Source organism: Hippichthys cyanospilos, chromosome 16, assembly GCF_059441005.1.
Source record: "Hippichthys cyanospilos isolate Australia breed blue-spotted pipefish chromosome 16, RoL_Hcya_1.0, whole genome shotgun sequence".
Classification (NCBI taxonomy): Eukaryota; Metazoa; Chordata; class Actinopteri; order Syngnathiformes; family Syngnathidae; genus Hippichthys; species Hippichthys cyanospilos.
Window position 1 is genome coordinate 17,827,047 of NC_142384.1, and position 15,353 is coordinate 17,842,399.

A 15,353-nucleotide genomic window follows, 5' to 3' on the forward strand; every position below is an offset into this window, starting at 1 on the left:
AGGGGTGTTAGCGGAGGATTAAAACACAGCAGGTGCTGAACACCTGCTGGGCTTTGAGGCTCTTTGCAGGAACAACAAACGACTGCAGAACTGAAGAACTAGACCACTTTCAAGTTAGGAATATATTCCATTCATTAGGTGGTCCTTCAGCACCTCTGTCTCACAATTATGGGGTCCGTCCGTCTGGGCTCCAGCGTCTGTGTCCTTGAATGGGAATTCTCCGGTTACTTTGCTTCAATGAAGTTCTCCTGAATGACAGTGTGCAGGATTGTCTCTAAAAGCCTTGCGATTAGCTGAAGACCAGTCCTGGTCGTGCGTGACCCAAATGAGGATAAGGACCGCAAATGAATAGGTTGATGGATTAGCAGGAAGTTCTTTCAAGGCACCAAACTTCGGCTGGCCGGTCTTTCACAAATGAAAACTTCTGGAGCATGGTTTGACTTGATTCTAGACCACTTGACATGAGCTTCTTATTTACCTGCATAGCATAAGGGGCGACTGGAACTTCAGTGTCTTCCTTGAGGACACTTAGACCCGGTGACAATGGTTGGGGATCGAATCCGAAGCTCTCAAACCAGCTTCCCTTGACCTGTCCTTGCTGGTTTCAACGTTCCCTGGTCCGTGTCCTACATTTACAATCTACAGCCATTTTCGCTCTGAGTTTTTCATAGATTGTGGCCAAGAACCGTCGTGGATCTGAGTATTTTTGGAGGCCTGCAAGGGTATGGAAAGACAAGAACATCAGAAAGATTGGCTCAAATGAGTCAATCTTGTCTTTTTATGAGATGTCTCTCATAAAATCATATTGCTTGTGAAAAGAAATGAGGGCGTATCAGTTTCCCCTGCAATTGGTGCTTCTTCTCCATTAATCGAGCACAAAGGGATTATGTGGAGAAGTAATAGTCTCAACAAGATTAGCAGACCATCTGCTGCTTGTCAAGTCCATTAGAGAATGACTTGATTAAAGAGAGAACAAATAATGAGCTATCATTAACACTTTCCCGGAATATATATATTGAATATAATAAAACAAAACGCTTCAAGATCTGTCTTCCTGTCCACATCATAGCAGATAAGTTATTTCTTTGTTGAAATGACAACAAGGTTTTCCAAGTGGACGCATGATAAAAAAAAAGCTTCATCTTTGAAATTGTTTTTGTACGGAGTAATCCTGCTTGTTCATCCTGCCTACTTTCACCAAACCAGATTAATTTAATCTTTAGACGTCCAAATGCCATCATGTACTTTTTACGTAATCACATTACGCTCGGATTCTTTTGTCAGAAAATGAGAGTCCGGCGACAGGTGGACGCTGCTTGTCGAAAATACTCTGGACATTGAGTAGTCACAGGACTCACATTTATTGTCACGTTATCGTCGAAATAGGAGTCCAAGTCTCGGTCAAAGACACCTTGACAACGTCCTGCAAGACAGATATTCAAGACTGGTAAATTTGCTCGGGTAGGATTTTTTCACGCTTGTGCGGAACGGTGGCCTGTGTGGTGAAGACATGCCTTGCAGTCAGAAAGATCCTGCGAGGGATTGGCGCGGATTTGGGTATTGCGGACCCAATTGAAAGCTCGAACTAAAAGTTAACCAGAACCGGGACGCGGGAAAAACATGACAATACAAAGACAGGCAGGCGGGAAAACACAATAATGCTAAAAACGCTCAAACCAGGAACACCTGAACGATGGACGATTGGAGCAGGGAGCTGATTGGTCGACGCAAGAGGGCGGGTTGACACAATCGCACTAACAAAGGAAACGGAAATGTGAACTAACCTGAACAAAAGAACAAACAAGCCAGAACGCGAAAAGAACAGAAAACCCCGACCCCAACCCGTACGCAACAAACACCAATCAGAACACGTCCACCCTTATGGCATTGGAGATGCTAAAGTTACAAGTGATCTTTAGCTAGCCCCTGGTGTCAGTTTGACCCAATTTGGGACTTTGGCTTTTCTATATGGAAGCAAGAAAATTGACACCCTGGGGGTATAGAAGCGGGGTACACCCCGGACTGGTTACCAGTCAAGAGCGGGGCGCATCAAGGCAAGCTCCCGGGTATCCAACCGATGCCCGATCTGCGTGGAAAAAAAAAAGACGTACGGCTGGATGGTGTGGGGGTTTTCCACGTTTAGGTCGAAAGCGATTGGATGATCTTGCGGCCGCTGGCAGGCGGCGTGTAAGAACCTTGCCGTGGATTATAATGTCAGATGGCCGTAATCTGCCCTTTATGAATATGCCGAAAGGAAGTCCGTCAAATAATTTGCCATTTGCCACGGACGATACGGCGAGCGAGGGGAGGAGCGACGCGGCCGGGACGGGACGAAGCCCCGAAGGGAGCCTGGGAAACAGCGGCCGCTCATATTTCCTGACGGCCACCGAGCCCGGAGATTATGAAGATTTGACGCATCTGCCGGGAGACCGAAGACGGCGGTCACGCGTCAAAAGCCGGGATTAGTCCCCCTTGTCGCTTTCCGGCCTGGACCATGAGGCTGGAGCGCGGACGGCGGGCTTCTCTGGCGCTCGCCCTCAACTTGCTGGCGTTCGCCTTCGCCCTGTCCGCCGTCACCACCAGCTACTGGTGCGAGGGAACCCGCAAGGTGGCCAAGCCCTTCTGCACCGGGCCGCCCGTCAAGGTCAAGCAGTTCTTCTGCATCCGCTTCAACAGCTCCAACATCAACGACAGCCGCCTGGTGCAGTACATCTTCGAGACCGGGGAGGAGAAGTTCCTGCTCAAGAAGTTCCATACCGGGATCTTCTTCTCCTGCGAGCAGGCCGCCGACATGAACGGTAAGAAAAGGCGGGAATCGGGGCCGCCGGGGGGCGCGGGAAACCGGACGCGAATCGTGAGAGACAAGGTGTGGCGTTCTGGGTTCGATTCTGTTGGTTTTCTTCTTGGGTTCTAGTCTGGTCGTTCGTGAGTCTTTTGACGATGTCCACATGCGTTGGTCAATCCCTTTTCCTTGTGTCAACCGATCGGCCACCTCGGCCAACTGTCTCTTGTCCACGTATTGCTTGTTGTCTCGGCAGTTCAGCTGGAAGCGAGTTCGGTTTCGTTCGGTTCTAGTCAGATCATGGTCGTGGTCTCCTTGTTTTGTTTTGTTTTTTTCTGCTGAATTGAGCTGTAACTGTCCTGGTTTGTCATCCATTTTTTGCATTGTTTTTCTTCTGCTTTTATTTTGAACTTTGTACTAGTCTTTGTTTTGGTTTTTCAAAGAACGTTTGTTTAATTTCATCACTTTTCCCATCTCTTCGGTCTGGATTTGTGATCGTTAGCTAATGGTGTTGGGTGTTGGAAGACCGCAATCTGGTTTTCAAACATTGTTATTACGATATTAAGGCTGGAGTCCTAAAATATGAGTCCTATATTACTAGACTGACCTTTGGTTGAGTCACTGTGACTGACTGAGTCTTTGGGACTCTTTACGAGACTATGTCTTTAGAAGTAATTAGCAGACAGTATTAATGGGAAAATGAAGCCTCGTGAACCACTTGTGTGTGTTTTTTCTTAAATCTCCTCTTTAATCTGCAAGTGGTACTTTTTATGTAACATTTTTTATGAGACTTGTGAGATTTGATCCCAAAAGGTTTCTGAATATTTTTACAATGTCCTGGATATTTTATATGTCTTAATGTTGGAAGACACCCGATTGAAAGATCAGGATTTTTGCAGACCTTGCTGATTGTCTGATCATTGGAATCAGGTGTGTTGCTATACGGAAACGTACGAAAAAAACAGGACACCAAGCAAAAAACAGGACACCAAGCCTTGAGATCCAGGACCAAAAACCGCTGGACGGAAAGCTAACTTAGTAGACTATGACTTTAGGAGACGTACCTTCATTTTCGCATTCTTAAATTCTTTAATTGTTGCTATGCACTCGCAGGCTTCGACTGTCGGGACTTCTCGGAGATCGCGCCGGAACACGAACGAGGTCGGTAAACTTCAAAAACAAACAAACTAAACAATTGCTAGAAAATTATGCAATGCATTTCACTGTTCCAGCGGTTATTTTTTTTCGACTAAAATGTACTCATTCCAACCTTGTATATTGACATGCAATGTACTGGAGTGTAGTGATGGGAAAATGAAGCCTCGTGAAACACTTTTCTTGCCCTCAGTTTAAACATGGAACGCATTAAATTTTCACCGCATCTCTATCCCTCGAACAGTATTTTGTACTTTGATCTTGATGTCAACGGCATTTTCCATCAAAGAGAAGGCATTGGGACAAGGCACTAGGGAGCGAGGGCAGGCACTAGGGAGCTGAAATTTCACCAAGATGGTGAATCAAAGTCGAAAACGGCACAAGCACTTATTCTGCAAGAGTGATGTAGAAGAAAACACCACAAAAATAGCCAAAACGCCAACGGTGCCATCTAGAGGAGCAAAAAAAAAAGTCAAACGTGGTTCATGAGGCTTCGTTTACCCTAACTGTGTTTTTTACCAAGCGTCATTTCTAATTTTCGCCAAAATGTTGCGTTCACCCGTTTCCGTTTTGAATTTGACCATGTGGGTGCGCCCAGGGGTGCTTTGGCTGTGCATCGTGGCCGAGACCTTGTACCTGACGCTGCTGTTTGCCGGCGGCGCCCTGATGACCTTGGAGCAGTGTCCTTGCTTCAGCGTCATGAACAAACTCAAGCTGAGTGCCTTCGCCGCCTTGTGCACAGCACTGTCAGGTCAGCTCGTCGACATTTTCACACTTCTTACCAGACAACGTCTTCAGGATCAGTCGCAAGACTGTAACTAAAATTCGTTGTTGGACAATGGTTTTAGAACTAGTTACAAAATTATGACTTTAGGACAAAAACGAGACCCTTAAAAAATGACTTAGGACTGGTTAGAAGACTCCTTACTTAGGACCGGTTACAAGACTCCTTACTTGCCCAATCCGGGTCTTGATGTTGACCGAATACCCACAAGACTATGACTTTCGGGTGCGTCGATGATTGCCTTTCAGACTTGAGCATGACTTTTGGATGAGATACTCGATCGGGTCTTCAGTAGTGGTTGTGATTGGCCGGACTTTGGATGTTTTGTGTGCCTCCCGGCTGCAACGCGCCGCTCAAATGATCTGCAAAGTCTGAAGAAGCGGAACGACGATCTTGATCATTTGGATCAGGCGCCTCGCAGCAGGGAGACGTATGCGATATCCGGCGGCCCTCGAGGACCAGGAATGAAGACCCCTGTTCCAGATGAAGACACGGGCCGACTCGCTGACTCTGAGGATTTGCTAGCCGGTTTGTGCAATAATCCGATTGGAGGCGGGCGGCTCTTTTTGGTCCGTGACCAAGACCTGCCCAGAGGAGCGCCCCACCCCGCCCCCCACGGTAACCCCCCCCCCCCCACCTACCCCCACCCTCTCCACTGCTCTGTTGTTAACAGTTAATCCTCTAGTAAAGCTGCTGCTGTGAGACAGACCTCCACATGAGAGGAGAGGCCAGCAAAGTTCCACTGGGACGCCAAGACCGGCAGACCCTGAGGCTCATCGGTGCTAGCTTCAAAACAGACCCGAAAATGACTGTTGACTTTATTAAAGATGTCGTTGTTTGAAGCTAAATATTACGTAATGGCCATATTTGAGATGGAGCCGACCAGCCGCCCGTTTGTGGTTTTATTCCGGTTTTCCTCGGGCAGGGTTAGGATTCGGGACAGGTCTCCTGTCAGCATCACCGAGACGAAGAATGGACGGTTTCGTTTCAGATGTCTCGCGGACGGAACTGGCGTTCACTCAAACTGGCCCGATTAGCACGTGACGATCGGCGTTGCCGTAGATACTCAAATCCCTGAAAGTATCTTTTGTTGTGGGCACCTCTTGTCTGGTTTCAGGCCTTTGTGGGATGGTGGCCCACATGATGTTCACCACCATTTTCCAGCTGGCCGTGGCCATGGGTCCGGAAGACTGGAGGCCCAAGACGTGGGACTACAGCTGGTCTTACGTGTGAGAAAACTCGAGTCCTTTTGTCCGGTTTCTGTTTCGCCAAGCTAATGTTAGCGTTAGCTGTAGTTCAGTTCACTTATTTGAAGTTTTGCTTCATTCTTGCTAAGCTAATCGATACGCTGACAGCCGGTATAGCCAAAAACCATCACTTGTACATTTGGGGCCGGACTGTTCGCATTTACATGTAGCGCGACGGCTATGCTAATAGGTAGGTTAACAATAGCGCTAACATCCGCAAATAAGCCTTTCGCATTGCCGATTTGGCCAAGCTCTCCCTCGCGCTTCCTCCAGCCTAGCGTGGGGCTCGTTCGGCACCTGCATGGGCTCGGCGGTGACGGCGCTCAACCGCTACACCAAGACCATCATCGAGTTCAAGTTCAAGCGGAGGAACATCGAGAAGAGTCTGCAGGTCAAGCAGAAGCTGCTGGAGCTGGACCTCCCCGACCAAATGTGGTACCTGACGGCCGACGCCGAGGCGCCGCCCGAACTGCCGCTCAACGGCCACAAGCCGTCCACGGGGGCCACGTACGCCCTGGAGGCGGACCCCGTGGTCCGCCCCCAAAACGAAGCCTACTGCTAGGAGCGCAGGTGAGGGGACTCGGACTTAAGTCGCCCGTTTTAGGACGTGGGACTTGCTGGGCTGAAATTGATGAAAGACTCCTTCGGCTCGGGACGTATTGGAATCGTTCACAAATTCCTTAATTCCGTGGTGGTTCTCAAACTTTATTTGGAATAAAACGGTAATACAATTTTAAGTTTCCGTTGAACACAGTGTATTTATTGTTAAAGAAAATTTTGAATATTTGGTGCATTAACAAGAAATGTGTAACACGCTTAGTACAAACGCTGGAATGAATAAATACATTAACGTTGGTTTTGTTTTTTGTTTCAATTGTTCTGAGGAAACAGGTAAGCTGTTTTTAAGACAAAGACCTTCTGCGTCTTGCTCTCAATTTTTAGATGCGGCTTGAGTCAACTCTGCAAGCACAATCGATACCGTATCACTAGTTCTATTACTGTCAAAAGACTCCATGTTTCCACAAACGTCCATTGTTAGGCGCACTAGACTTTAAAGAAATCTTCTAAGATTTTCTAAAGTTTTTCCTCTAAAGGCTGCATAAAGAAAATAAAAAAGACGTCAGGGCCATGTTATTAGTTTTTTTCCCCCCTTACTAATTAAAAAACGTTCAAATTAATCACATTATCACATTGTCAATACAATGTAGTTATGTAAGGTAATGAGGCAATATTTGAGGGAATATTTTGGACACTCCTAACGCCGTCTACCATCAAGCCATTTACATTTTTAGAATATTCCACGTGCCACTAAATTATGAACCACAAATGGCCCCCGGGCCGTAGTTTGGACACCTTCTAGCAAGAGACATCACTTGAAACCCATAAACTGATTTGAGTAGCATGAGCATAAATTTTGAAGTTTCTGATCAGAAATGAGACCTTGAATTTGTCCTTTTGAGATCCATTTTAATCCGTTTACTTTTAATTTGAAAAGTCAAACGAACGTTAAAAAGTAAATAAAAAATGACACACCAAAAAATATGGTTTTGTTGATTAAAAAGAGGGACCGGAGTAAATGAGTCCAAACGGATTGGGTCATCGTTGGGGTCAACAAAAGTAGAGCTCGGCCGCCATCTTGTGGGATCTTGGCGCCGAAAAACTTTGCTGACCTGATTTGAGTCGTTTCGTTTCGAACAGGTGCGGCCACTCGTGCGAATTTAACAATAAGCAAGGCCTTTTTGGATCCATTTGGCTGCACCGGAACATTTATTTCTTAATTTTTATCGGCGAATCTCCTTGATTTTTTTTTTCTTCAAAATGTAATACAGGGTTCTATTTGCGTGTGTGTGTGCGTATCCTTGCGGAAATAATGTCACCCGCTCGGCTTTGAGACAACATGCATCTCATCAAATCTTGCCCGTGTGATCATGTGACAGCGGGAGAGGCGGGAGGAGAAAAGGCCAGCGGGCTCCTCGCGCTCAGCCTGGACGCCGACGCGCCGCCTCCTTCAACGCAAAGGTGATTTTCGGACGCACGAAGGACACTGCCGCGTCCGGAACGCAAAAAATAGGGCCCGTGCTGATCACGAAAGCTCCAACCTGCTCATCAACAGAGAAGTGTTAAAAAAAATACATCAATGAGACAAATACATTTGAAATGATGCTCATCAAATTTATTAAAATAATTTATAGAATAACAAAATAGAATGTATGAAACAACACTTGGATTGTGCAAAAATGCACATGAGAATCATTGTAGAAATACAATCAAGAAAGAAATGAATACAAAATAATACTTCACACAGGCCCAGTCTATTCATTTGTGTCCATTTTGTCTCAGCAAAGACAACAAAGTTGATTCCATCCCAGTCAAACACAACACCTCGTTGGATAGACTAGCGTGTCCCCTCCTGAGGACACGAGGACTTAGTAAGATAGCTCCAATCGGTCAAAAGATGTAAACAAAAAACTAGTGATGGACAAACGACTCCTATAGATGTCTTAAAAGACGGGAGAAAAGTCAAACATTCATCTTTAATGTTTATCTTTAACACGAGAGCACCATCTACAGGTGTAAAAAAATATTAGCGGTGCATCACAAAGCTTCGTTTGCCCGTTGCTACCGAAAACAATTGGTGATTACGGTGGACACAAATAAACAGGCGGGAAAATATATATTCATCCAAATCATCAAGGGTGTCAAACATACACGCGAGCTGGATTTTTGCAGAACTTTGCATCGCCGATGACAGCGTGCATCCACGTAAAACGCCGACAATATGGGGCTTTGTGTTCCAATTAATTTTCTCTTAATTTGAAAAGATAAATGAACTGCTCCTACAACGGCCTTACATACATCATCTGATTCGGAAGTCCTTGTAATGGCCGTTGGGGTGTTCCTCCATGTACTTCCTGATGTACCAGCAGGAGACGCGAGCCTTCAGCTTCTCCTCCAGCACAAAGTCGATGGCGGCCTGTCAACGAAAACATGACGCGTGACTTCATTCCACCCCTACACAACGCTTTTGTTTTTTTTTCCCTCGTTTGAAATGGAAGCCGGTTCCTGCGACCTTTGACAGGAGCGCGGCCACACCTTGACCCCGACAAGCCTGCGGGACAAAGGTGGACATCAGATCCACCTCGTCGGACGCTGTGAATGTGTAAGTGAGTACGGCGCTCTGGCTCTCTCCTAAGGACAAAGGGCGCACAAAACAAAAGAGCAAAAGTTCAATCATTTGTTTGAACAGATAGTAAAAGTTGCACTTTGGTCACATGAGAACCTTGAGCAGAAGTGGAGATTTTGGACATCATTTACAGCCTTATCAACTATTCTTTTAACACACAATTATTGAGTCCATCTTAGCAGTAAAAAAGTTTTTATATTTGATGATTACATTGTTTTCCATGTGATATGTGATATATTTTTCATCTTTATATTTATCATTATTTATTTTAATATTATTGTATTTTCATAGATGTATATATTTTTTTCATCTTTCCACTTGCTTTCCACGGATATCACATGCTCGAGCCAATCATGGCTCACCTGTTTTCTGGGTTTGGTCACGTGACATATATAACTTTCATTGTGATTGGTTACCTGTGCACCTGATGTCATTTTCGGTCTGGCAAAACGGTTTTTTTAAAGTTATTAATCGTACCTAGGTATTTATAGAAACACTCGACTATTATCGCTGGGAATTGCTAAATACTTTTAGTTTCCCTTTGAGGATCGACAAATTACCACTTAAAAAAAAACTTAAAAGACGAGACCAAACCTTTCGAAGAAAAGTGCTGTTTTCCATGCACGATTATCATATGTCCGGTCATCATACATGGACTTATTTAGTCGAATAATCATCAACATAGATGATCGAAACCTGTGCCGAAGTATTAAATAAATACGACAAGGTTATATTTTCTAAATTATACTTAAATCCCACTGGTCTGCATGTGGTCACGCTAAGGGAGATGAAGCGAGCGTTTTCTCTATGAAGTACGTATTCCTTTGCGGCCTGGCCGGACGCCGGGCTCGCGTACTTGACGCAACCGCACAAGCAAGCGTCCGACGCGGCTTCAGCTCTTACCGCTCCCGCTGCACGGAGAAATGGTGAAGCGCCGGTTCTGTCGGTCGTGTTCTACCGTCAAGCCGCCGCTGGAAGTCAGCCTTCGGGCCGTCTGGCACAACATCACCCTCACAGGTAAGTTCTCGGCGAGTCGATTTAATAATTGCAGCGACATTTTTGTCGGGTCCGGCCACGGCGGGTAGAAACGTGAAGCTTTCAAATCGCCACTAGAGGACGCCAAAAGCCAGCTAGCAAACAGTCAAAAACCAAAACAAAAAAAACAGAACATGGGCAACCATGGGCGTTTCTAACCCATTTTGGGGGATACCAAGGCACCCCAAAATTGAATCCCAGCACCCCTTTAATTAAATAAATTGTTTTTTGTTTTACTCTTTTTTTTCGAGCAAGCAAACTATGTGGAATAACAAACCGAGTACAGTATTTTACAAAAAAAAAGAGCCACACATGCTTTAAAGATGCTTTATTCCACCTCTCACTTTTCACATTAAAATACTGACATTATAGCTAATGTCAGTATCTAAATATATAGCCTGTTATCGTCATACTCACATCATTTTATGTGTCACGTGAAAGCAAATTATGACTTCATATTTATTGTTAAAGTATAAAACTTGTAAATTGCCCAAAGCCAAGCTAGCAAAGCTTTCAGCACTATTGTGCTGTTTGATTTTTTTCTCATGAACCCCCAACAGTATAGCATGTTAGCATCTAAAATATAGCTAGCTAGCTCATAGGACTATTGCATACTTGCTGAATAATTATGAAATATTAAAGTCAAGTTGCAATTGACAAGCACAGTGGTCATCTAGGAAAACCCGACTTGAGCACCGGGACATGCATACTCAAACCCAGAACCTCAGAACTGTGAGGCAAACATGCTAACCACGAGCCCTCCGTGCCTAAATCCTTTTGGCAATTCAAAATAAATCTTCATTAGGAATAATGCCCGATTACGTTCTGCCGTTGGGCGTGTCCTTCACTCCCGCTGCCATGACAGCGAAGAAGAGGTTGGGGAAGAAGGAGCGCGCGTAGAGCGCCACCTTCGGGAGCGACGGGGCCATCACAACCTCCTTCCTCTTGTTGCTCAAAGTTTTGGCCGCCTCCCTGGCCGCCTCGCGTGGAGAAACGCCCCGCGGATTCTTTGTGAACAAATCTGTAAAAAGATACATCAACATGATTATCGGTGTCCAAAATGCGGTCCGGGGGCCATTTGCGGCACACTTTTCAGGGGCCCGTGGCATGACAAGGATAGTGGAAAAAAGAGAAGGTAGCGTGTGAAATAAATTGATTTTTTTAAACTGTAGAGCTTTATGCAAAGATAATAAACTATTCATTCAAAACGGCATTTTGATGCACTTAGTATCTTTTTTTTTCACTTTTAGACTGACCTGTAACCTTGTCAAATGAGTTAAAAAAATGGAACTCTTGTGTTGTATTTTGTCAATATTTATTGTGAAACAATAGGGAGCTGACATTTCACCCAGACTGTGGTGAACTGTGAACGGTGTTCAACTTAGTTATCACACTAGCATGGATTGTGAAACCCCAAAATGGTCAAAATAACGCGCGAGTGTCTCTTCCATAGATTTTCCCGTAAAACGTTTGGACACCCTCGTGATTTTCAAGACTCACATGACCAGAAGGTCTTCCGGGCGGCGTCTTTCTGCTCGGCGGACGCTTGCGAGCTGATGAAGGTGACGTTGATGGTGCTGACGGAGACGCCCGAGCCGGCCACCTCGGATCGAAGGCAGTCGAAGAAGGCCTGGACGGCGTGCTTGGAGGCGGCGTCTGCCAGGTCAGATACCACCGGGAATCGTTTTGAGCTTTTAAACGTGTATATTTCGGCAAATAAGTCTGAAAATATCAGATTGTGGCTTATAATGCTCACGCCGAATTATGAAATGGAAGTGACTGCAAGACCAAGACGAAAATTGATCAATCTCCGAAGTGCATTCTTTGATTCAAATAACGGCATGTTCAAATCTCGTTTTGTCAAGGGACGTTTTGCTCTAATCTTCCCCCCCAGTAACAAAAACACAATTGGCGGCGCAACCATTAATCGATAATTATTTGTGACAATCAATCGATTCGACAAGTTTATTAACGGGATATGTGAGCTTCTATCAAGGTTTCTGCGCTATTGCTTAGTAACGCCGAGACAGGAGCCGTTACTTTTCAAATTAAGAGCAAAATAACTGGAACATGAAAACATGTACACATATAACACAATTTACAGTAAATTTTCGGCTCTGATACCAAGTATCGGTGCCCGCCCTTCCCTACTCACTGGTGAGGTCAAAGGTCATGCTAGCTAGCTCCACTCACAGGATGTGCGAAAGGGCACGGCCAGTTTTGCCTGAATGCTGTTGACCACCAGGACGTGACCCGAACGCCGGGACAACATTGAAGGCAGCACGCCTGAAACGCACAAGCCTCACAATGACGCACACTAAAAAGAAATAAAACCATGTGCCAATCCGTTTCCATGGTTACCTTTGGCCAGCGTGACAGGCCCGAAGTAATTGGTGTCCATGAGTAGCTTGTCCATCTCCAGAGACAACGTGTGCGCGGGAGCTTTAAGCTTGATGCCGCCGTTGAGGACGAGAACGTCCAGGTAGCCGTAACACTCCAGGATCTCCGTTATGGCGTCGGGGAGCGAATCCGTGTCCCCGAAATCTACAAGCACCAGCTTAGGAGGGAACGTCTGCAGACAAACGTGGACGATGGAGGTTCAACCGCGAGACGCCGCCGTCAGAAGATGAAAAAAAAGTGAAGATGTGGGACAAAAAAAAGAACTTGCATCCAAATCCACATAAAGGTCTACAGAGGAGTTGCTATAGTTTAGTGTAAAAGTCCTTTCATGATCCACTTGATCTGTTCTTAACAGAACACAGCACTGCTCTTAATTTGAAAAGAAAACTGTAAAGGTACATCACAGTTTAAAAGGCGTTGCTTTACGTTCCAATTCATTTGCTCTTAATTTGAAAAGAAACACGTCATGCTACCTTCATGGCATTAAACAGCGTTAAATGAGATTAAAAGTCAAAATAAAGTTATAGGACATTTTGCAAAGAAGTCACTATAATACAATTTAGAAATCATTTCTTTCATATTCCAATATACATCGACTATAAATATGACAAACATATTAGCGCGAGCCCTACTAGGAATGTAGCGATTGAATATGATGAAGAATACGGCGTCCACTCCTCACCACGCCGGGGTCGGCGTCGTCCATTAATTGGTCCGAGAGCTGCTGGAGTTTCTCCCAGCTTTTGCCGCACAGGATCAACCTGGCGCCGCCCTTGTGGAAGATGCCGGCACATTCTTTGAACCCACAGCAGTGAAAATGAGCGCAGATGTCGCATCAGAAGCCCACAAAAACAAGATGGAGAAATGTTTGGGCTGTGTTTCAAAATCATCGTTTTATGAATTGAAATGCATACTGTGCACAATTGTGCTCAACACATTCATTGTACTGGGCTTAAGTCAAAAGCAATGAGAAAGAAGTATGAAAAGAATTTGTGTTATTTTACTTTTTGAACACGATTCGAATGAATAAATCGCATGCACATAGTTAAAGCAGTAACTATGGTTTGACTGTTATGTTATATTCTTGGGCAGGGCTTATAAAAATGAATGTGGGTATTGTGTCGGCAGACTCTTACCGTTCCCGAGCGCGGACGTAGCGTCGCTAAGCAGCAGCACTTTGTTGCGCACGGAACTTTTGGACAGAAGGCCCCACAGCAGAGTGTACACGTGCAACAAGCCGGCCGCCAGCACCACCGCGCACGGAACCAGCAGGACCGCCGTGCCCCACTCCAGCTCCATCCCCTTCAAAAACGTCCGAAGAAGTAAGGAAAGGACCACTTCGAATGCCTTTAGGAAACCTTATTTTGCGTTGCCAAATCGTTAGTGGTATCAGTGCTGGGTATCGCTGGTTTCGTGAAACGTTATGGAAAGATGCTTCTCAAATGCTAAGTGAGAATGTATTGGTCTTTTTTTAAAATGATGTCATTTTTTTGGAGGTGAAAATTTTAGCAAAGTATTTGCGCTTTCGGTCCTAGGTATCGGTGACTCATCAAGGGTTCAGTACTCATAATGGTATCAGTCTATAAAACACCCCAAATAGCCTCTGATATAGCATTTTTCATTGAGATTTTATGATACGAATGGCATTTTTCCATTCTTCTCTTTTGGAATTTCTGGTTTGTGATCGTAAAAGTGAAATGATGACCACGCTGTCCTCACTCTGATTGTTCAAAAATCCGCAACCTAATTGCTTATTTTCTTTTTAGCCGAGCGCTCTTTTTGCCAAGTGACCTAATGACCTTGAAACATGACGCGTCCTTGAGACAAAGTTAGCAAAGTCACACATTATTATGAAAGAACTTGAGCAGCTCGTTTGTGAGTACAAAGCGGACGGACGCAGCTCCCGTTTTCACCCCAAAACAAGCAAACGACGGCTACGGGACGTGTGCGCTCGCTCACCTCGGCCGGTCCGCCTCGCTTCTGCTAACCCAACCCCGCCGCCGCCGCCGCCGCCGCTCTTTTATTAGCGGCACAGCTGACACTATTTACACATGCGTTGTCGCCGGGTTATGTTTAGCGTCAGCGGCCTCCCTGCTCACTTATTCCCAACACTCTTATTTTATTATTAGATAAACTTGTCAAAGAAAAATATGACCGCGTTAAAGCTGGACTCTTTACATGCAATACGGTATATACAGTATATGTAGTTTTAGATGGATTCATATTTCGCAGGACTTGAGCGGAAGCGGGGCAACACAAACGTACAAGAGGCTACAGCGTTTATTTGACAATATCAGTAGAAAAAAACAGCCACCAATAAATAGATTTTTTTCAAAGAACTATCGGGGCCACGCTGGAAAGAAATTCAACTAATAAACCAAAATTGATTTCATGTAAAAAAAAAAAAAAAAAGTCCATAAATACGTTTTTTAAAAATTGAAAACAAGCGTGCTTTTTCTCCTCAGTAATAATAAGACAAGCCTGTTAAATTACGGCCTCTATATATATAAAAAAAAAATCTCTATTTAGCTATGACGTTCTCTTCAGTGTGGCCCTGATGGTTGTTTGTAGTTCACATATTTTCAGCCACTCTAAATGCACATAAAACATTTCTCTAAAAAAAAAAAAAGAAAAAAAAAGGTCCCTCGAGCACCATTGTTTGCCGCAAGCGAGCGAGATGAAATTCACGCCACACTCCTCCGACCCGGAACAGTTGCCGGATTAGTCTGCGGGATGGAGTGAAAAGGTGGCCCGCTTTTGTTCCGC

The 15,353-nt window shown here is 45.0% G+C and overlaps 3 protein-coding genes across 4 annotated transcripts; 1 reads left to right on the forward strand and 2 right to left on the reverse strand.

Moving 5' to 3' along the window:
* The first annotated feature begins 51 nt into the window (after positions 1-51).
* LOC148411130 (germ cell-specific gene 1-like protein) lies at positions 52-6,823 on the forward strand. Of its 2 annotated transcripts, XM_088436891.1 has the most exons (5): positions 54-2,798; positions 3,896-3,943; positions 4,536-4,688; positions 5,839-5,950; positions 6,242-6,823. In XM_088436891.1, exons 1-5 carry the CDS (start codon positions 2,495-2,497, stop codon positions 6,528-6,530), a joined length of 906 nt encoding a protein of 301 aa, XP_088293017.1. In that variant the 5' UTR covers positions 54-2,494; the 3' UTR covers positions 6,531-6,823. The 2 variants fall into 2 exon arrangements, with proteins under 2 accessions (XP_088293018.1, XP_088293017.1); XM_088436892.1 differs by lacking the exon at positions 3,896-3,943 and having other exon boundaries at positions 52-2,798.
* Positions 6,824-8,126: 1,303 nt separating this feature from the next.
* On the reverse strand, positions 8,127-10,248 carry LOC148411131 (protein NATD1-like). The gene is made up of 3 exons (XM_088436894.1): positions 10,056-10,248; positions 9,039-9,157; positions 8,127-8,942 (listed from the first exon to the last, which is right to left on the reverse strand). The coding sequence occupies exons 1-3, from the start codon at positions 10,207-10,209 to the stop codon at positions 8,826-8,828; spliced, it is 390 nt and encodes a 129-aa protein (XP_088293020.1). The 5' UTR covers positions 10,210-10,248; the 3' UTR covers positions 8,127-8,825.
* Positions 10,249-10,591: 343 nt separating this feature from the next.
* On the reverse strand, positions 10,592-14,580 carry LOC148411132 (dehydrogenase/reductase SDR family member 7C-B-like). Its single transcript, XM_088436890.1, has 7 exons — positions 14,547-14,580; positions 13,724-13,889; positions 13,270-13,382; positions 12,549-12,759; positions 12,381-12,473; positions 11,688-11,843; positions 10,592-11,208 (listed from the first exon to the last, which is right to left on the reverse strand). The coding sequence occupies exons 2-7, from the start codon at positions 13,884-13,886 to the stop codon at positions 11,006-11,008; spliced, it is 939 nt and encodes a 312-aa protein (XP_088293016.1). The 5' UTR covers positions 13,887-13,889; positions 14,547-14,580; the 3' UTR covers positions 10,592-11,005.
* Between the last annotated feature and the right edge of the window lie 773 nt (positions 14,581-15,353).